The sequence below is a fragment of the Camelina sativa genome, chromosome 17 (assembly GCF_000633955.1).
Source record: "Camelina sativa cultivar DH55 chromosome 17, Cs, whole genome shotgun sequence".
In the NCBI taxonomy this organism is placed as follows: Eukaryota; Viridiplantae; Streptophyta; class Magnoliopsida; order Brassicales; family Brassicaceae; genus Camelina; species Camelina sativa.
Window position 1 is genome coordinate 8,094,493 of NC_025701.1, and position 19,301 is coordinate 8,113,793.

At 37.1% G+C, this 19,301-nt stretch overlaps 4 protein-coding genes and 1 non-coding gene across 6 annotated transcripts; 4 read left to right on the forward strand and 1 right to left on the reverse strand.

The window, feature by feature from the left end:
* Positions 988–2,357, forward strand: LOC104759270 (protein phosphatase 2C 7-like). The gene is made up of 4 exons (XM_010482215.2): positions 988–1,146; positions 1,311–1,661; positions 1,745–1,850; positions 2,002–2,357. Exons 1-4 carry the CDS (start codon positions 1,003–1,005, stop codon positions 2,355–2,357), a joined length of 957 nt encoding a protein of 318 aa, XP_010480517.1. The 5' UTR covers positions 988–1,002.
* LOC104756087 (protein phosphatase 2C 7) lies at positions 2,953–5,926 on the forward strand. Its single transcript, XM_010478610.2, has 4 exons — positions 2,953–4,347; positions 4,545–4,895; positions 4,991–5,096; positions 5,275–5,926. The coding sequence occupies exons 1-4, from the start codon at positions 3,595–3,597 to the stop codon at positions 5,607–5,609; spliced, it is 1,545 nt and encodes a 514-aa protein (XP_010476912.1). The 5' UTR covers positions 2,953–3,594; the 3' UTR covers positions 5,610–5,926.
* LOC104756088 (50S ribosomal protein HLL, mitochondrial) lies at positions 6,002–7,433 on the reverse strand. 2 transcript variants are annotated; one of them, XM_010478612.2, is made up of 3 exons: positions 7,277–7,433; positions 6,746–6,834; positions 6,002–6,653 (listed from the first exon to the last, which is right to left on the reverse strand). In XM_010478612.2, exons 1-3 carry the CDS (start codon positions 7,308–7,310, stop codon positions 6,246–6,248), a joined length of 531 nt encoding a protein of 176 aa, XP_010476914.1. In that variant the 5' UTR covers positions 7,311–7,433; the 3' UTR covers positions 6,002–6,245. The 2 variants fall into 2 exon arrangements, with proteins under 2 accessions (XP_010476914.1, XP_010476913.1); XM_010478611.2 differs by having other exon boundaries at positions 6,029–6,656; positions 7,277–7,428.
* On the forward strand, positions 7,510–7,591 carry TRNAS-AGA. Its single transcript has one exon. It is a non-coding gene; the product is annotated as a tRNA-Ser (tRNA).
* Positions 8,085–18,043, forward strand: LOC104756089 (myosin-5). Its single transcript, XM_010478613.1, has 38 exons — positions 8,085–8,346; positions 8,659–8,784; positions 8,931–9,068; positions 9,148–9,293; positions 9,383–9,539; positions 9,630–9,688; positions 9,909–10,068; positions 10,167–10,316; positions 10,402–10,538; positions 10,629–10,775; positions 10,870–10,971; positions 11,324–11,381; positions 11,469–11,570; positions 11,767–11,804; positions 11,895–12,021; positions 12,121–12,291; positions 12,379–12,510; positions 12,708–12,817; positions 12,911–12,971; positions 13,182–13,359; positions 13,587–13,792; positions 13,915–14,034; positions 14,123–14,221; positions 14,340–14,558; positions 14,752–14,891; positions 15,075–15,192; positions 15,276–15,326; positions 15,408–15,458; positions 15,570–15,740; positions 15,863–16,018; positions 16,090–16,299; positions 16,412–16,558; positions 16,657–16,727; positions 16,810–16,909; positions 16,982–17,095; positions 17,178–17,258; positions 17,444–17,526; positions 17,644–18,043. Exons 1-38 carry the CDS (start codon positions 8,344–8,346, stop codon positions 17,765–17,767), a joined length of 4,563 nt encoding a protein of 1,520 aa, XP_010476915.1. The 5' UTR covers positions 8,085–8,343; the 3' UTR covers positions 17,768–18,043.

Consider the following 19,301-nt stretch of genomic DNA (forward strand, 5'->3'; position numbering starts at 1 on the left):
AATTTTTTTTTTTTTTTTTTTTTTTTGGAAATTCCATCTCATATCTTGTAAGCTGCAATTCTTTCTAATATTTGACAGCATCTGCATCTCGTATTGTAATTACTAATTAGAACAAGTATTTGTGTAATGACGACATCTTGTTTTAATAAGGTAAACTAGTAAGTATTAATTTGGAATCCAAAAAGTTCAAATTAATTTCATGATTGATTGGACCAACTTTTCATTGGCGACTGTGTACCTCAAATGTTTGTGATGATCTGTATCTTTCTATGCGGTATACATGACATGCATGTGTGAATTTTAGTATTTTGTTTTATAATATGTATCCGTTCTGCAATATATCGGAATTTTCATATTAAGGAATATCTATATTATCTATATTGCATGCATGACACCACTGTTTATAATATCTATATTATTCCACTGGATGTTATGCAAAAATGGTCATATGAATTTTTCAAATCGGATCGAAGCAATTACGGATAGGTGAATATATCTATATATATTTGTATATAACAGATATTTTTTTTTACATTTATGAGTTTATTTCTTAGTTGGAAAAGAAAAAAGAAGAGTTTACCTTATATATGGATAACCACTAGATCGAGGTAACCTGTTCAGTTTTGAAAAGGTTAAAAAGGAAAGCAAAGATCTATAAAAAAATAATGATAAAGTAAATGTTTCAGAGAGGAGAAAACATATTATCTGTCTTTTCGCTAATGATTTTGGTACAAGTTGCATCCGGAGAAGGTTGACGTGACTACAAGTCTATAAGCCAGAGTTTAATAGTTCGTGCCTTCGTGGACAGTACAAAATACAATGGAAGTGGATCATGTGCAAGGTCTTGCTACGGCGATTATCCTAAATGATGAGGTTCCCGCAACACAAGTCTTTAGTACAACAAGTCGTCGTAATGTAACAAGAGGAGGAAGGAGGAGTGTCTATGAGCTAGAATGTATACCTCTTTGGGGCACGGTTTCAATCTGCGGTGGAAGGTCTGAAATGGAGGATGCTGTTAGAGCTTTACCTCATTTTCTCAAAATACCTATCAGAATGCTTATGGGGGATCATGAAAGGATTAGTCCAACACTCACATGGCTCACTAGTCACTTCTTCGGTGTATATGACGGCCACAAAGGCGCTCAGGTTCGTAAATCTTCATATTGATATTACCTACCAATCATTTTAGAGAGTTTGTCCCAGAAGCTATATATATGTGAATGAATGTGTATGATAAGGGTTCTGATGGAAACAGGATTTTTAATTTTTAGGTTGTTCTGTAATATATGATGGTCATGATTCTTTTGTAGGTTGCTGACTATTGTCATGCTAGAATCCATTGTGCTTTGGTTGAACGGTTAAAAGAGGAATTGTGCAAGAGGAACACTGGTGAGTGTAGTAGGCAGGTCCAGTGGGAGAAAGTCTTTGTCGATTGTTACCTAAAGGTCGATGATGAGGTCAAAGGGAGAATCAGCAGACCTGTTTCTAGTTCTTGTCCTTCTGATGGGATGGTCCTTGAGGCTGTTTCCCCTGAGACCGTCGGATCAACTGCTGTTGTTGCTTTGGTTTGCTCATCACATATCATAGTTTCAAACTGTGGTGATTCAAGAGTGGTTTTACTCCGCGGCAAAGAATCCATGCCCTTATCCGTTGATCACAAAGTAAACATATATATCTGAGAAAGTTTCTTATTTACTCTCATTCATACAGAGGTAATGAAGTTTCTTTCCTTCTTTTTTTGTAGCCTGATAGAGAGGATGAGTATGCAAGAATAGAGAAAGCTGGTGGAAAAGTTATGCAATGGCAAGGCGCTCGTGTTTCTGGTATTCTCGCCATGTCCAGGTCCATCGGTAGGACGAAATTACATATTTTTTCTTCAATCCTGTTCAGTGACAGAGTTCTTAATTAAGAGAGTGAATATTCAATAACATTCATTATTTAGAGGTGAGGAATCATTACTACATGTTACATCAATCTGCTTTTTGTTTTTTGTTTTTATAGGTGATGAATATCTAGAGCCATTTGTAATACCAGATCCCGAAGTGACTTTTATACCACGAGCAAGAGAAGACGAATGTCTAATATTAGCCAGTGATGGACTTTGGGACGTAATGAGTAACCAAGAAGCCTGCGAGTTAGCAAGGAAACGGATCTTGATGTGGCACAAGAAGAATGAAGCCTTGCCTTTAGCAGAGAGAGGTGTAGGGGAAGACCATGCGTGCCAAGCCGCAGCTGCTTATCTCTCGAAACAAGCTCTTCGAAAGGGAAGCAAAGACAATGTCTCGATCATAGTGGTCGACTTGAAAGCTCAAAGAAATTTCAAGAGCAGTGGACTTGTCTTGTGTAGAGAGAATTAACGACTATACAAAGAAACTTTAGTCGGCGAGAAAAGTCTTTATAATTGTTTCTTTTGCTGACTTTTCTTGTATAGGACTATAGAGAGAAATGGTATGAAAGTGTATCTCAATGTCAAAATTAGTCATCAGAGACGTACTTATTAATAAACGATATATAGGATCCTCATCCTCTTACATATAGACATCTGATGAATTCTTGTAACAAGCTAGCTAATAATAGGATGATGAAGAGCCACTAACTTTAACAATATATGAACCTGCACGTATCAGAATGAACTCTCGATCTATTCATTCTATAAAATCAATAAACTAACTAGTAGTAGTAGTTGTTGTGGTAACATGTAAATAAAGAAGAAGAAGTCTAAAAAAAGAAATAAACAGAAGACTTGAGCTTTAAAGAGGAAAGGACACGCGGCAACAATCTTGCCATTATTGAATAAAAGAAAGATTAAATGAATGAATTAAATAACTGATTGGATCAACGTGTTAATAATATAGAGGTCGTTGTCACATAAAGAAACTTGGGATTCCGTGGAGAGAAGAGAAGAGAGCTTTTTATTTTTTTCTTTCTTTCTTTTAATAATTCTGTTTATCTTTTTTGTTTTGGGTAAAAAAAAGAAACAAACCATATAGATCCAGGAGAACCCATGTTTCGTTTTAGAAAGATAAGATAAAGGCTTCGACTTTTTAGGGTTTTTTTTTTTTTTTTACTTCTTTCTTTTGTTGTTGTTGTTGTTGTTGTGTGATTCAAATCAATCCTCTCTGTTTCTTATTGTCCTTGCTCTTATTCAAGTTTCACCTGACTTTTGTTATTTGGATAAAGTTTTGAGCTTTGTGTCCAGTACTCTCTCTTGTGATCTCTCTTGGAAAAGTAATAAAAGGTTGAATTTTTTTTGAGGGGGTTTCTAAATTAGGTTTAGTGTGGGATTATTGAGTGTTTTTATCTTTCTGATTCGATGAAGATCAAGAGTTATTAAGGATCGTAAAGAGTGATCACAATTACAGAGGATCCGTTTCGTAGATCCGTCAGATCTGTTCACCTGGAGGTACGCCACTTCTTCTTGATTCACTTAGTTAGTGTGGAAAAAAACGCCGGTTTGGGTTCCTGTGGAAAGCTGAATTTGGATGTAGTATCACTATAATCAGACCATAGCTTTAGAGAAAGGAAGATGAAGGTTATTGAATCCCTTAGCTCTGTTTGTAGTCGTTAAAGGTTGTGGCAGCTGCTTAGGAACTCATGGAAGAGATTGCACCTGCGGTTGCACTGACTTTGAGTTTAGCCAACACCATGTGTGACTCTGGAATCTCTTCTACTTTAGATATTACCGAGCTGGAAAATGTTACTGATGCTGTTGACATGTTGTCTGATCACAAAGGTCATAGATATTGTAATGGAGTGGTCGATTCTATGATGGAACATGTTTCAGAAGAACCACAAGAGAACACTTTATCTGAAGTGAGAAGCTTGTCTTCTGATTTTAGTGGAACTGTCCAAGAATCAGAAGAAGATGAGCCATTAGTTTCTGATGCCACTATTATAAGCGAGGGTTTAATAGTTGTGGACGCTAGGTCTGAGATAAGCTTGCCAGATACAGTTGAAACAGATAACAAGCGAGTTCTTGCTACGGCCATTATCCTCAACGAGACCACCATAGAACAGGTTCCCACAGCTGAAGTCCTTATTGCGAGTCTGAATCACGATGTGAATATGGAGGTGGCAACTTCAGAGGTAGTCATTAGGTTGCCTGAAGAAAATCCTAATGTAGCAAGAGGAAGCAGGAGTGTCTATGAACTAGAGTGTATACCTCTTTGGGGCACAATCTCAATTTGCGGTGGAAGATCTGAAATGGAGGATTCTGTTAGAGCTTTACCTCATTTTCTGAAAATACCCATCAAAATGCTTATGGGGGATCATGAAGGGATGAGTCCAAGTCTCCCATATCTCACTAGCCACTTCTTTGGTGTATATGATGGCCACGGAGGCGCTCAGGTATACTGTAGTTTGCAAATCCTTATATTGATATTAGCAATAGAGAGTCAGTTCAACTATGAACCTGGGAGATAAATGAATTTATGTTTTGCTGTCATAGGTTGTATGTATATATGATAAGGGTTTGCTGGAAACGGGATTCTTTGCAGGTTGTTATGTAATATATGATGGCTTTGGTGGAAATGGGATTCTTGCAGGTTGCTGACTATTGTCATGATAGGATCCACTTTGCTTTGGCTGAAGAAATCGAACGGATCAAAGAGGAATTGTGTAGGAGGAACACTGGCGAGGGTAGGCAGGTCCAGTGGGAGAAAGTCTTTCTAGATTGTTTCCTAAAGGTCGATAACGAGGTTAAAGGGAAAATCAACAGACCTGTTGTTGGTTCTTCTGATAGGATGGTTCTTGAAGCTGTTTCCCCTGAAACCGTCGGATCAACTGCTGTGGTTGCTTTGGTTTGTTCATCGCATATAATAGTCGCTAACTGTGGTGACTCAAGAGCGGTTTTACTCCGAGGCAAAGACTCCATGCCTTTATCAGTTGACCACAAAGTAAAAATTCTTCTCTTTCCCTCTATAATAATTTAACACAATCGGAGAAAGTTCCTAACTTCTCATTCATGAAATTTCTTACCCTCTTTCTGCAGCCAGATAGAGAGGATGAGTATGCAAGAATAGAAAAAGCTGGAGGAAAGGTTATACAATGGCAAGGTGCTCGTGTTTCTGGCGTTCTTGCCATGTCCAGGTCCATCGGTAGGTCAACCTTGCACTATTTTTCTTCACTCTTGCTGACTTGCTCTGTGACAAAAATGTTAAGAGAGTTTTATAGGCCATAACTGTCGATAAATTGAGCATTCAGATCATTACTGTTACAGTCTCTGCAAACTTAGTAGAACTCCTCAAAATGAGCTTCAATCTACATCATTTTCAGGTGATGAATATCTGGAGCCATATGTAATACCAGATCCCGAAGTGATGTTCATGCCACGAGCTAGAGAAGATGAATGTCTTATATTGGCCAGTGATGGACTTTGGGATGTAATGAGTAACCAAGAAGCTTGCGATTTTGCGAGGAAACGGATCTTGGCTTGGCACAAGAAGAATGGAGCACTGCCTTTAGCTGAGAGGGGTGTAGGGGAAGACCACGCGTGTCAAGCAGCGGCTGATTATCTCTCCAAGCTCGCTCTTCAAAAGGGAAGCAAAGACAATATCTCGATCATAGTGGTCGACTTGAAAGCTCAAAGAAAGTTCAAGACCAGATCTTGAAACACTGTACGCTCGAGCTCTTACACTATTATAATTTTATTATTTCTAATTTTTTAAAAAAGTTTCAACAAGTTTACATAAAAATAAGAAGTGAAATGTTGGGGGAAGAAGAATCAAGACCTTGATGATGCATAGCTAAAAAAGTCCATTCCTTTTTCTCATGGACTTGAATGTGTATGTTTGTTATGTATAAGAAGAATAGAGAAGAAGTGTTTCTTTTTATAATTTTTATCTTGGGATCTTCATAAAAAGTGTAGGTGGATATGTTGTAATATTGGAGATGTGGCGTATGGGAATTGTAATTGAATTTTATGTCACTTTTGATATCTGTAATATATTTTCTTCTTTATATAAATACTTGTTGTTATGCAGTAAGTAATACAGTACCTAACTATACTATAAAATGATTTGTAAAACACTAAAACATAACAAGTAATGGTGTTTCAAGAGGGTTGTTCTTGTAACAAAAGTCTCTCCAATTTCATTGTGGAGGTTTAGTAGAAAGGTGGGATTGATCTTTTAGACTTGACAAGAAAAGTCGAGAGTTTACAGAGTGAAACTGAAACCTAATTGACGGATGGATGAGAGTTACAGAAGAGATCATAACTGGTGTTCTTAGTGGTGTGGTGTATACTCTCAAACGATGTGCTGAGCCAAAGCAAGGATCTTGAGCTGTTTCTTGCGCCGCATTTCATGTGGGACAGGACCAAACACTCGGGTACCAGTTGGTTGGTTAAACTCCACTTTCTTCTGCTTCTTCTTCTCCTTAATGCCCACAACTACAATCGCATTGTCATCAAATTTGACTTGGCTTCCATCAACGCGCCTTTTCGGCATCGCAGCACGCACAACCACACCATAAACGACCATCCCTTTCTTCACTTTACCGCTTGGAATCGCCTCTTTCACAGAACCAACAATGATATCGCCAAGTCTTGCTCCTTTCTTATTAGCTTTCAGGGATTGAATGCACTTCACCTCTTTTGCACCGGAGTTATCCACGACTTTGAGATTCGTCCCCATTTGAATGAATGTCCTTTGTTGCTGCTGTAAATTGGAAAAAATCATCAGGACACAGTTCACATGTTACGAAAGTTTCATCAAGATAAGATATATCTTGAAAGAGGCTTTTTGACCTGAGAGAGGATGTTTCCATTCATAATTCCATTGGAGGAATTCATCAAACCAGAGAAAGCATTGCTAAGACTTCCAATCAATGAGCGTCCTGCTCCATATTTTTCGATGAATCAAATCAAAACAGAGAAGCATTAGTTAGTGACATCAACAAACACAAGAACAAAAAAAAAATGTTATACTCTTGACTCTGCATTTCATGAACCAAGCAAAGATGATGACTCAAATCAATTACAAATTCAACGACACAAATATCTGAAACCAACAATGAACATAACTCTTCTCAAAGATTTGATTTTTATATTATTTTGTGCCAGCCAAACTCACAAAGAGTGTAGAAGATTTAAGATCATTTCGAAACTTTAAACACGGTTCTTCGTAGTAGTCAGTGTTGCATAAGATCTAATAGTATGGGAGTAGAGAGATATTATTATATTGAAAGAAGTAAACTTTATCAAATAAACAATAATATAAATCAGAAAAAAATTTTGGGACTAAAAAGACAGAACAGTGTGAGATGAAAACGTAAGTACCTCGGGAGAATCTGGAAGCTAAAGCCGCGGCCATTTCTGCGATTTAGAGGTTTCAGTCGTAGTGTACGGCTCAGGGCAGGATCTGAGAGTGAATGAATGGATCGTACGATTGATTTGCACAAATGTAATGTCCGAAGTTTTAGGGTTTTCCGTTTACCCGTTCATCATCAGGGCTTTGTGTAGTGGTAAACGGGAGAAATTATAAGGAGAGAAAGCGATAAAATGTTCAAAAAGTGGGCGTGCCGGAGTGGTTATCGGGCATGACTAGAAATCATGTGGGCTTTGCCCGCGCAGGTTCGAATCCTGCCGCTCACGTTTTTTTTTAATTCTTCCTTTTATTTTCCATCATATTTACCCTAATATCTCAAATAATGACCTTTTAACAAAACGAAAATATATTTTCTTATCTTTACATTTTACCAGGGCTACTACAGCTTATTTTCCAACTATTTTTACTTTTTTTTTAATACCTTATATATATATATAATCAGAATGTAGAAAAGAACAAAAAAATAAAAAAAATAATGCTGGTCTTCAAAAAATGGTGTTCTAATAAGTAGTAAGATTTATTTCCACTTATTCACCTTTTTTTATATTCCTTTTATAATAGTTGGTTCATGAACATACATGACAAAATCCAAATTTTCTAAAATGTTTTGAAAAATTCCTTAATAATAAAAAAAAAGAAACGTAGAGTGAAGCGATGCCGTCCATTTTGAAGCGATGCCGGTGGGACCCAGTAGTATCCGTATCAGACAAGAGACCAAAATAAAAAGAGACCTCAAACGCTCTTCTTCCTTTCAATTCAACCGGAGGAGCAGCAGCAAAATCAAACGAAACGCTTTTTTTTTTTTAAACTTAATTTGAAACTCTCCACCGCACACCACAAGAGAGATTCTCGCCGGAGAAGAAAAAGGGCTTTCCTTTCCAGAGATTGCCGGAGAAAAGTTGTTGACTTTATCACTCCCCAAGTCCTCTCTCCCATCCCCTCTCCCCCACAAGTAGAGATTTTTTCTGCTCCAATCTCATCATCATCTGGGGTTTTGTTTTGCCCCCTTTCTTTTCAAATGGTAAATTCAAATGCATTAACTCCTTCCCCTTTGGCAATTGGAAACCCTAGTTGCTGTTAATGTTGTTGTGGCGTTTGCTTACCTTTTTGGTTTTCCTTAATCGAGACTCTAATTCTTTTGCCTATGATTACTGCAAGGTTTTGGTTTGACTATGTCCTAGCTCTCTTTGACCAGCTTGCTCTTTGTCTGACTTTTTCGTATAGTGTTTTTTGCTTAGAGCTGCAATGTAGATGATATATGTGTTAATTGAACTCGTGATTTAGTGGAGGCAGTATTGTTGATGTGTTTTTTATTGCAATGCAATGGTTGCAGGCTGCTCCAGTCATAATTGTGGGCTCACATGTGTGGGTTGAAGATCCACATTTGGCATGGATAGATGGACAAGTTACTCGAATCGATGGTGATAACATTCATGTCAAAACTAACAAGGGGAAAACTGTAAGTTTCTTTAAGATTATACCTTTACCTTTAAGATTATATCAACGATTAGTTTGATACCTTCTTTGCTGTCAAGTATAAATGTTCGGACTTCCTTGTTGACCGTGGTTCTCCTCACATATCCATCCATGTGTTGTATATTTCAGGTTGTGACGAATGTATATTTTCCCAAGGATACTGAAGTTCCACCTGTAGGTGTAGATGACATGACAAAACTTTCGTATTTGCATGAGCCTGGAGTCTTACAAAACCTAAAGACAAGATATGAACTCAATGAAATCTACGTAAGATATTTTACCTTTTTTTCTAGCATCTCATACTTTTTGTTGCTGCATACTAATAAGTTTTGTGTTACTTCTGTAGACCTATACAGGGAATATTCTAATTGCAGTTAATCCATTCAAAAGGCTGCCTCATATTTATGAAACCGATATGATGGAACAATATAAGAGAGTTGCACTTGGAGAACTAAGTCCTCATGTTTTTGCAATCGGGGATGCCGCATACAGGTTTGTGCATGTTCACACCCATCTTTTTATCATACTTCTATCTGTTTTGTGTGATAATTTGCTTATTTAGTCACGGTGTGAGATATTAGGGCGATGATTAATGAAGGAAAAAGCAATTCGATTTTGGTAAGTGGCGAAAGTGGTGCTGGTAAAACTGAGACGACAAAGATGCTCATGAGGTACCTTGCCTTTCTGGGAGGGAGGTCTGGTGTAGAAGGAAGGACAGTTGAACAGCAAGTCTTAGAGGTTTCTTTTAACTTTCATGTTTAAATGAGGATTGTTGCATTTATGGTTGTATGCAACTAAATGCTTACATCCCCACTTGAAATATTGCAGTCCAATCCGGTTCTTGAAGCATTTGGCAATGCAAAAACTTTACGAAACAACAATTCGAGGTGCATTCTCCATCTTTCTAAATCTGGTTTTTATCAGCTAAGTTCATTAATTAGTAATTAGTTTGTTACCAGGATTTATTGTTAAATGCTTGGTTCCTTAGATTTTTTAAAAATGCTTTTATAATTCTTCTGGTTATGCCTTAAGAAAATTCGTACTTATGATTGTTTGGCNCATGATTGTTTTGCCATTTTCATTCTTCTTGATGGCACCACCTTGCAGTCGTTTTGGTAAATTTGTTGAAATCCAATTTGACAAGAATGGAAGGATATCTGGGGCAGCTATTAGGACTTATCTGCTGGAGAGGTCCCGTGTTTGCCAAATCTCAGATCCCGAAAGGAACTACCATTGCTTTTATCTTCTTTGTGCTGCTCCGCCAGAGGTATCACATAATTCTTTTGGTAACTGAAACATTATGTGCATGTTCACCCCATTCCGATATCATACACTTTATTGTCTAAATTCTTGGTTATTTTCCAGGATATAGAGAAGTACCAGCTGAAAAACCCGCAGTCATTCCATTACCTAAATCAGTCAAGTTGTTATAAATTGGATGGTGTTGATGATGCTAATGAATACCTTGAAACAAGAAAAGCTATGGATGTAGTTGGAATCAGTAATGATGAACAGGTCCTCAAATTGATGTGTTAAAGAGGTTAGGTTTCTGTTCCGCTACTTTCATGTTAGGGTCTGACGTCTAAAGTAATATTTACAGGAGGCAATCTTCAGGGTGGTTGCTGCAATTCTTCATCTTGGTAACATTGATTTTGGGAAAGGGGAAGAGATTGATTCCTCTGTCATCAAGGATGAAGAATCCCGACATCATCTTAACTTGGCGGCAGAGCTACTTATGTATGCTACTTCGTTTCTTACTATATTTGACACTGTTTTCCATTTTTGTTTTAGTGGATTATTCTCTAAATAGTGCACTTGTTTTGATAGGTGTGACGCCCAGAGCCTAGAAGATGCTCTTATTAGGCGTGTGATGGTTACACCTGAAGAGATTATCACGAGAACGCTTGATCCCAACAGTGCAATTGTTAGTAGGGATACCCTGGCCAAGACAATATATTCTCACTTGTTTGACTGGTGAAGCTATTCAAGCGAACCCCCTCTTCCATTTTCCCGCCTGGCATTTATATATTTATATATTCCATAATACATTGTATCCTGTCATCTACAGGATTGTGAACAAAATTAATACTTCCATCGGGCAGGACCCAAGGTCAAAGTCGATTATTGGAGTTTTGGATATCTATGGGTTTGAAAGTTTCAAATGCAATAGGTATTGTTTTATGTAAAACATAATTTGCTTTCACCTTTAGCCCATTTCATTCCAGGAGTGTAGGGACGACCAATCTAGACATGTTTAGATAGCTTTAAAGAAATAATCCCTTGTCATGTTCTGCTATTCGAACTGAAAAATTGCCTATTTCTCTATTTTTTCTGCAGCGTGCGTCTCAAAATATAATAGAATTACAAGAGTTAGCTGTGAATTTTTGTGATACTACGTGGGTTACATATAGTTTCATATAATGTCTGTCAAGATTTTGGAAGGAAATTGCTAAACGTGGAAAGTTGGTAGATTTATCAATTATTGAAGTTGTCGTTGATTTCATGTTCTGCTTATGATACAGTTTTGAGCAATTCTGCATCAATTTCACGAATGAAAAACTGCAACAGCATTTTAATCAGGTTAGCGTTTTTATATTTCCCTAGTTGATCAGCCCTTTTGGTTTTTGATAAGTAGATTGGACTTATTCTGGTAGCATTTTTTTGCAGCATGTTTTCAAGATGGAGCAGGAAGAGTATACCAAAGAAGAGATCGATTGGAGTTACATAGAGTTTATTGATAACCAAGATGTTCTCGATTTAATTGAAAAAGTATGTTTCTCGTTTCTTATAATTTAACAGACTTACATTTTCAGTTTGTTATATCTGATTGCTTCATGAAAACTATATTTAGGTTTAAGAGCAGAGATCTTGTTTATTGCACAACTATGTTTTTTTTTTGGGCAAAATTGCACAACTATGTTATGCTTTCCCTTTTCTTATGTTAAAATTGCATGTCTTCAATCAGAAACCAGGAGGAATTATTGCACTTCTAGATGAAGCCTGGTAAGCTTTATCGTTCTCTGATTGACTTGTATGGCTTTCATATAGTAGTATAGTACTATCCACTCATGTTTATTGGTTGATTCAACACAGCATGTTTCCCACGTTTAACCATTACAACTTCTCCCAAAAGTTGTACCAGACGTTCAAAAACCACAAGAGATTTTCCAAACCGAAGCTCTCTCCCACTGATTTTACCATATCGCATTATGCGGGAGAGGTATAGTATTGCTTCTTCATGATTTTTTTTTCGTGTACTTTTCTAAATGAATTGAAATTGAAGCTTTCTTCTTTTGATGTGTTTCCAACATTCTGCAAGGTTACTTATCAATCAGACAATTTTCTCGATAAGAACAGGGATTATATAGTTGCTGAACATCAAGCGCTATTTACTGCATCTAATTGCTCATTTGTGGCGAGTTTGTTTCATGCACTTCATGAAGACTCATCCAGGTCATCAAAATTTTCTTCCATTGGGTCACGGTTCAAGGTATTTTGCATATTTGCATGTAAAAGTCCTAAATATGTATTGCAAGCTTTAAAGTAAGTTTATTGATATTACTTATCTATATTGCAGCAACAACTTCACTCACTGATGGAAACGCTGAATGGTACAGAACCTCATTACATCAGATGTATAAAGCCGAACAATGTTCTTAAACCTGGTGTCTTTGAGAACTTCAACGTCATTCATCAATTACGTTGTGGGGTAAGGATGTCCCGTGTATTTATATATCTTGTTAGACCTATAATACACCGTCCCCTTTGTATCTTTATATAAATTTATAAGTGCAATCACCAAAATAAGTATACAATAACACACTTACTTAATACGATGGTTCTTTATATGTTTTGTATTCATTAAATGCAGTCTCCTCAGAAAATAACAACTAGTTTCATTTGTAGGGTGTTCTTGAGGCCATTAGGATCAGTTGCGCTGGCTATCCTACCAGGCTTGCCTTCTATGATTTTCTTGACCGTTTTGGTCTCCTTGCTCCAGAAGTTTTGGAAGGAAAGTAAGTCTCTCTCTGAGATTTATCTCCATGAAAACACTTTTATTGAAATTAACATGAGTGTAGTAAGCAATTTTATCATATATTCTTTTACAGTTATGATGATAAAGTAGCTTGCCAAATGATTCTTGATAAGAAAGGTCTGAGGGACTACCAGGTGTGATATAATTTTCATTCTGGTTTGCTGCTTTTCTTTCCAACTTATTTTCTTACAAGTTCATGGATACTTTTAGCGTTGTGGTCTTGATTCTATGGGATCGTAACCTTTTTACAAGAAAAAAAAAATCTCCCTTCTATCATTCTCACTATCGACGTCGTCAGTATTTGTTCAGGGATCACATACGTACCTTTACCATGTTGTTCCCAGGTAGGAAAGACAAAGATTTTCCTTCGAGCTGGTCAGATGGCTGAATTAGATGCGAGGAGAGCAGAGGTGCTTGGGAATGCTGCCAGAGTCATTCAGAGGCAATTCCGCACATGTTTTGCCAGAAAGAATTTCCGTTCTATTCGCAATGCTGCTATTGTTTTGCAATCCTTCCTACGAGGTATTTTCTGCACATCAGTAAGGTTTGACTACGGTGTAGGCTGTTCAGTCAGAATCATAGTGCTTACGCATTCTTTTCTCATTGCCTCCTTTATGTTCCATCATTTGGAGCATAATCCTTTCTTACCAGCTCATTGTTTTCTGTTTGATCATTTATTCTCCTTTTCTATTGGTAGTACTAGCTGGTAATTTTATTTTTGTTGTATATATATGCTTTATTAATTGCAGGCGAAATTTCCCGGACAATACACAAAAAACTGAGAATAGAAGCTGCAGCTCTAAGATTCCAGAAGAATTACCGCCGGTACATCGACAGGAAATCTTTTGTTACCACAAGATCATCGACAATCGTGTTGCAGACTGGCTTAAGGGCTATGATTGCACGTAGTGAATTCAGGTTAAGAAGGCAAACAAAAGCCGCCATTGTGCTTCAGGTAGATCGCAGTTTCCTTGTTACTGGGAGCGAACTACATATAACCTTCTTAGGACGGAAATAGGCAAAGTTTGGTGACAGTTTCTTTGATGCATAAAAAATTCTTATCTCCTTTGTTTTCAGGCTCATTGGCGTGGTCGCCAAGCGTACTCATACTACGCAAGACTTCAGAAGGCAGCAATAGTCACGCAATGTGCCTGGAGATGCAGACTTGCTAGAAGAGAGCTTAGGATGCTGAAAATGGTTAGATTCTTTGCTTTATAACTTTTTGCTGTTTGTGTGCATGAAAAAAATTATTCAGCTGTTTACTTCCATGCTGACATTGTTTTAGGCTGCAAGAGAGACTGGTGCTCTTAAAGATGCTAAAGATAAATTGGAGAAGCGGGTTGAAGAGCTTACCTGGCGTATACAACTAGAGAAGCGGTTAAGGGTAACTTAGATGTCAATTTTTCGTTTGGAGATTCTTAGGTTAAACCAGGTTGCAGGTTGTGGTCTGCAAAGTCAGTTACAAATTTGGATTATATTGTTATCTTTATACTGATAAACAGACTGATCTTGAGGAGGCAAAGGTGCAAGAAGTTGCAAAGCTGCAAGAGGCATTGCATACCATGCAGTTACAATTGAAGGAAGCTACTGCAATGGTAGTAAAAGAACAGGAGGCGGCTCGAATAACAATTGAAGAAGCAAGTTCAGTTAATAAGGAACCTGTTGTTGTTGAAAATACAGAGAAGATTGATACTTTGAGCAACGAAGTTGACAGGCTAAAGGTAAAAAACTGACATATTTAATCCAAATAGCTTCAAGATGTAACTGTCTGCACCATAAATGCAGATGTGTAAATTTAATAATGAGAATTCTTTCTGTTTCTGGATTTAAGAAAGAAAATGCTTGATGTTGAAAGCCTCCATATTTGATTTTTTTGTGTCACTGATCTTTAATCTGAACATGGTCCTAATGCAGGGACTGTTGTCATCAGAAACACATAAGGCAGATGAAGCAAAGCAGGCTTATAGTAGTACTTTGGTCCAAAATGAGGAATTACGTAAGAAACTTGAAGAAGCTGGGAGAAAAATAGAGCAGTTTCAAGATTCTGTTCAGAGGTTTGTTTTCATATCCAAATTTGAGATTATGATGCATTTGTTTACCCTTGTTAATATGCTTTTATTTTCTCACGTCAATACGCCATGCAATTAGAGCTATAATTAGTGTTGGATATTGCATTTAGGGCCTATTTGTTCTCTTAATTAAGAAGACTAACAAAAGATTCCCTTCCTATAAATTAGATTCCAAGAAAAGGTCTTTAACTTAGAGTCGGAGAATAAAGTACTTCGGCAACAAACTCTTACCATCTCACCGACTTCTAGAGCTTTGGCTCTAAGACCAAAATCTACCATAATTCAGGTACTAGTGGACACCGGCTATGTCTTTGCATTGAACTTCTTAACTGTGAGTATGACCTTTTTGATATTTCCTTGGAATTTCAGAGAACTCCCGAGAAAGATGCTTTCTCGAATGGAGAAAGAACACAGCTTCAGGTATGTTAACAAACAAAACAAGCCCCTTGTTTAATTACCATTTCCAGTGATGGAGATCTAATACTTGATGATATGCTCCAGGAACCTGAAACTGAGGATAGGCCCCAGAAATCGCTTAATCAGAAACAGCAGGTAGCTATCACTTTGAAGCCTTGTCACATATGTCATTTGCGGCAACAGATGCTCTGTTTTGTGTCAATATGCATTTTGCATACTCAGTATGTGCGGTTTTCCATCTTGCAGGAAAATCAAGAGCTATTACTGAAGTCTATTTCAGAAGATATAGGATTTTCTGAAGGCAAGCCTGTTGCTGCCTGCCTGATATTTAAGTGTCTGATACACTGGAGATCTTTTGAAGTAGAAAGAACCAGTATATTTAATCGTATTATCGAGACAATAGCATCTGCAGTCGAGGTAGTATTGATGTTCTCTCATACCTACGCAAATCTTCTTTTAGGGCTGTAGTATGTGTTCCAAGTGTTGGACAGTTCACCTGCTGCATGGGTGGTCGCATGCTAAATTTTACATCTTTGCAGATGCAGGAAAACAACGATGTACTATGCTATTGGTTATCCAATTCCGCCACACTATTAATGTTGCTTCAACGCACTCTGAAAGCCGGTGCTACAGGAAGCATAATTACTCCCAGACGTCGGGGAATGCCTACATCTTTGTTTGGACGGGTGTCTCAGGTGGTTAGAAGTGTTACATATCTCTCTTAAATGCTTTGATTTCATTAATCTCACTTTTCTCTGCATAATAGAGTCTCCGAGGTTCTCCACAAAGTGCTGGATTTCCATTTATGAATGGAAGAGCGATTGGCGGTGGGCTAGATGAACTACGTCAAGTCGAAGCTAAATATCCTGCTTTGCTGTTCAAGCAGCAACTCACCGCTTTCCTAGAAAAGATATATGGAATGATCCGAGACAAGATGAAGAAAGAGATTTCTCCTCTGCTTGCTTCTTGCATCCAGGTAGGCATTCTTTTTAGTTTCCTTTTGCTCTCACAGAAAAATATTGTTTTTCTATAAGTGTGGTATTAAACCCCCTAAGCCTGGTTTTGCTTTTGTGGTTTGATGGAAACAGGCTCCAAGGACACCAAAGGCACCACGTTCTGGTTTAGTAAAGGGACGTTCACAAAATAATTTTGTTGCTCAACAAGTGCTAATTGCTCATTGGCAAAGCATTGTTACATGTCTAAACGGCCACTTGAGGACTATGAGGGCCAATTATGTGAGTAAAAAAATAAGAATAGCCACAGCTGACATGTATTAGTTTTCAACTGTCTTTGTCTTTTTTATCACAAACTTTGGACCTTTCCAAAACTGCAGGTGCCTTCGTTGCTAATTTCTAAAGTGTTCGGGCAGATATTTTCATTTATCAATGTTCAGTTGTTTAACAGGTAAAATGTGTTATAGTTGGCACTGTCAAGTCGCTATATAGTAGATATCCACTTATGTTTTTCTTTTTTGTCAATCGTGTAGCCTTCTTTTGAGACGTGAGTGCTGCTCGTTTAGCAATGGAGAGTATGTAAAAACAGGGCTTGCGGAGCTGGAAAAGTGGTGCCATGATGCAACGGAGGAGGTAATAGATGTTTAAATCCTCTTTGGATATTTCCGACAGTTTGCTTATTAAAAGATGCTTGTTGTGTTCTAGTTTGTTGGTTTGGCTTGGGATGAACTAAAGCACATCAGACAAGCTGTTGGCTTCTTGGTTATACATCAGAAGCCTAAGAAGAGCTTAAAAGAGATAACTACCGAACTTTGTCCGGTTAGTTCAATTGTTTTTTGCGCCCTTTTCTTCATCAGTTAATCTCATGTAAATCGAATGAAACTTCTTTGTTTCTCTGCAGGTGCTTAGCATTCAGCAAGTGTACAGGATCAGTGTTATGTATTGGGACGACAAATACGGTACACAGAGCGTATCTCCAGAGGCAAGTGAATATTTTTCAGTCTTGATTTCGCTTTCATCTGATTGATAGACCCGCTCGAGCAAATCGTTTACATTAGTCTTACTTGGAGTCATGTTTTAAGAAAATCCAAGATTATTGAGAGCGTAATGTAATAGAAGAGGTAAGTATGTTCTTTTAAATTCGCTTAACAAACAATGGTGATGCAGGTGATAGCAAGCATGCGGCTTACGATGTCAGATGAATCAACGAACGTGATCAGCAACTCGTTTTTACTAGATGATGATTCGAGGTAAACCCCAGAAAGAAAAAGAAAAAAAAAACATTAACAAAACAAACGCTAAGATTTCACTTTTAAAAGGGTTGATCTTTTGAAAAAATTATGGGTCTTGGTGATTCTTTTTTGCAGCATCCCATTCTCGGTTGACGATATCTCGAAATCGATGCAAAACGTAGAGGTTGCAGAGGTTGATCCTCCTCCTATGATTCGCCACAACTCTAACTTCATGTTCTTGTTGGAAAGGTCAGACTGAAGTTGCAGACAGAAGTAGTAAATTCCCTTTACCCGATCGATCTCTAGGACATTCTTCAGATTAGGAGATCAGAATTGTGCTGTACATTAGTACATTAGGCCTATCTTTACCAGTGGCTTTGGTACTATTCTTCTATTAATATGGGGTATAATGGGTAGGAAAACTATATATTTAAAAAAAAAAAAAAAAACCATTGCAACTGTTGTCATTTGTGAATTAATTGTTTGTGGCCATGTTTGATAGATCATTTGCTTAATGAAAATTTCCCTTCGTTCATAGTATTTTTTCAAATTGTTAGGCTGATTTTGTTATTTGATCACGTGACTCTTTTTATGCTGACTCAACTGCTAAAAAGCTCAACTGATTTTGTCATTTAATCCTAATATCGTTTGTGAACAGTAATGTTTCCTGATTTGGATTTCAACCGTTCAATCGGATTTACGGTTAACGTACGAATCCTGAAATGTCTTTCTACAAAGAACCATGTCATGTTTCTCTCTTGATCATCGTGACAACAACACACAACCGGACCTAACAGAGAATCTATACTTCTAGCTTTGCACGTTGCTGCCTCCTCATCATAATTGCATGGAATTGCTTTCCGTTGAGAAAGACAGGCTCATTTTCTATAAGGTCCACTGGTAGCGGAACTCGACTCACCATTTGGGGATTCCATATCTGCAAAAAGTTTATAAATGGAGTAGTAAGGTGTAAGACAAATCCACCATTTACGTATGGCATCTTTTTAATCGCTGTGTGGAACTGCTTCGGGGTATAATGTTCTGTAACAACTAACAAGTTCACCGTAAGCAAACATGGTTTTAGCATCAATAGCAAGCATGGTTCACTGTATGCAATTGTGCATCAAGAAACTGGAGGCTCAAAGATACAGTAGAACCTCTATAAATTAATAACCTTTAAATTAATATTCGCTATATATTAATAAATTTTTCTGCTCTCGAGTTGGACTGGTGTAAAAAATGACATATTTCGATAAAATAATAATATTTCGATAAAATAATAAAATAATATTTTTTTTTTGAAAATCTTATGTAAAATTATGATCCTATCAATATTATAAATTAATAATCAAATAAACTAATATATATATCTAAGAAAATTTTGTGAAATATGACTTTATTGTTGTTTGGCTATTCTTGAATTTGCATTATTGTTGGAGCACATTTTAAATCTTTCTGACTGCATCAAAAACTTTACGTGTTGTCTTCTCAAATCGCATCCAAAAATTGTAGAGAGTTCTAGACGCGATAGTTGCTTCCTTATGTGTAATTGGTTCTAAAGGTACCGCAACATCTTCTTCAACTTTATCATCACCATGAAAGATAGTAGCAGGGATTTCTTCTAAACTCCGAACTTTTGAACATGTATCACAAAAATAAAACAATATGTAAATTATAAAAAATAAAGAATTAAAAATTAAAAATTATACAAAAAGTATCTTATCTTTTAATAAAAAAATTCTAAAACTATGAAAATGAAAAATCCTCTTCATAAATTAAAACCTCTATAAATT

Coding starts and splice junctions, on each gene's coding strand:
- LOC104759270 (XM_010482215.2), top strand. CDS start 1,003: ATGGAGGATGCTGTTAGAGCTTTACCTCATTTTCTCAAAATACCTATC. Junction 1,147..1,310: donor ACGGCCACAAAGGCGCTCAG/GTTCGTAAATCT, acceptor ATTCTTTTGTAG/GTTGCTGACTATTGTCATGC. Junction 1,851..2,001: donor CGCCATGTCCAGGTCCATCG/GTAGGACGAAAT, acceptor TTGTTTTTATAG/GTGATGAATATCTAGAGCCA.
- LOC104756087 (XM_010478610.2), top strand. CDS start 3,595: ATGGAAGAGATTGCACCTGCGGTTGCACTGACTTTGAGTTTAGCCAAC. Junction 4,348..4,544: donor ATGGCCACGGAGGCGCTCAG/GTATACTGTAGT, acceptor GGATTCTTGCAG/GTTGCTGACTATTGTCATGA. Junction 4,896..4,990: donor CTTTATCAGTTGACCACAAA/GTAAAAATTCTT, acceptor CTCTTTCTGCAG/CCAGATAGAGAGGATGAGTA.
- LOC104756088 (XM_010478611.2), bottom strand. CDS start 7,310: ATGGCCGCGGCTTTAGCTTCCAGATTCTCCCGAG. Junction 6,835..7,276: donor AGCTTCCAGATTCTCCCGAG/GTACTTACGTTT, acceptor AATATGGAGCAG/GACGCTCATTGATTGGAAGT. Junction 6,657..6,745: donor ATGGAAACATCCTCTCTCAG/GTCAAAAAGCCT, acceptor TCCAATTTACAG/CAGCAACAAAGGACATTCAT.
- LOC104756089 (XM_010478613.1), top strand. Junction 9,069..9,147: donor ATGAACTCAATGAAATCTAC/GTAAGATATTTT, acceptor TTACTTCTGTAG/ACCTATACAGGGAATATTCT. Junction 11,382..11,468: donor TGCAACAGCATTTTAATCAG/GTTAGCGTTTTT, acceptor ATTTTTTTGCAG/CATGTTTTCAAGATGGAGCA.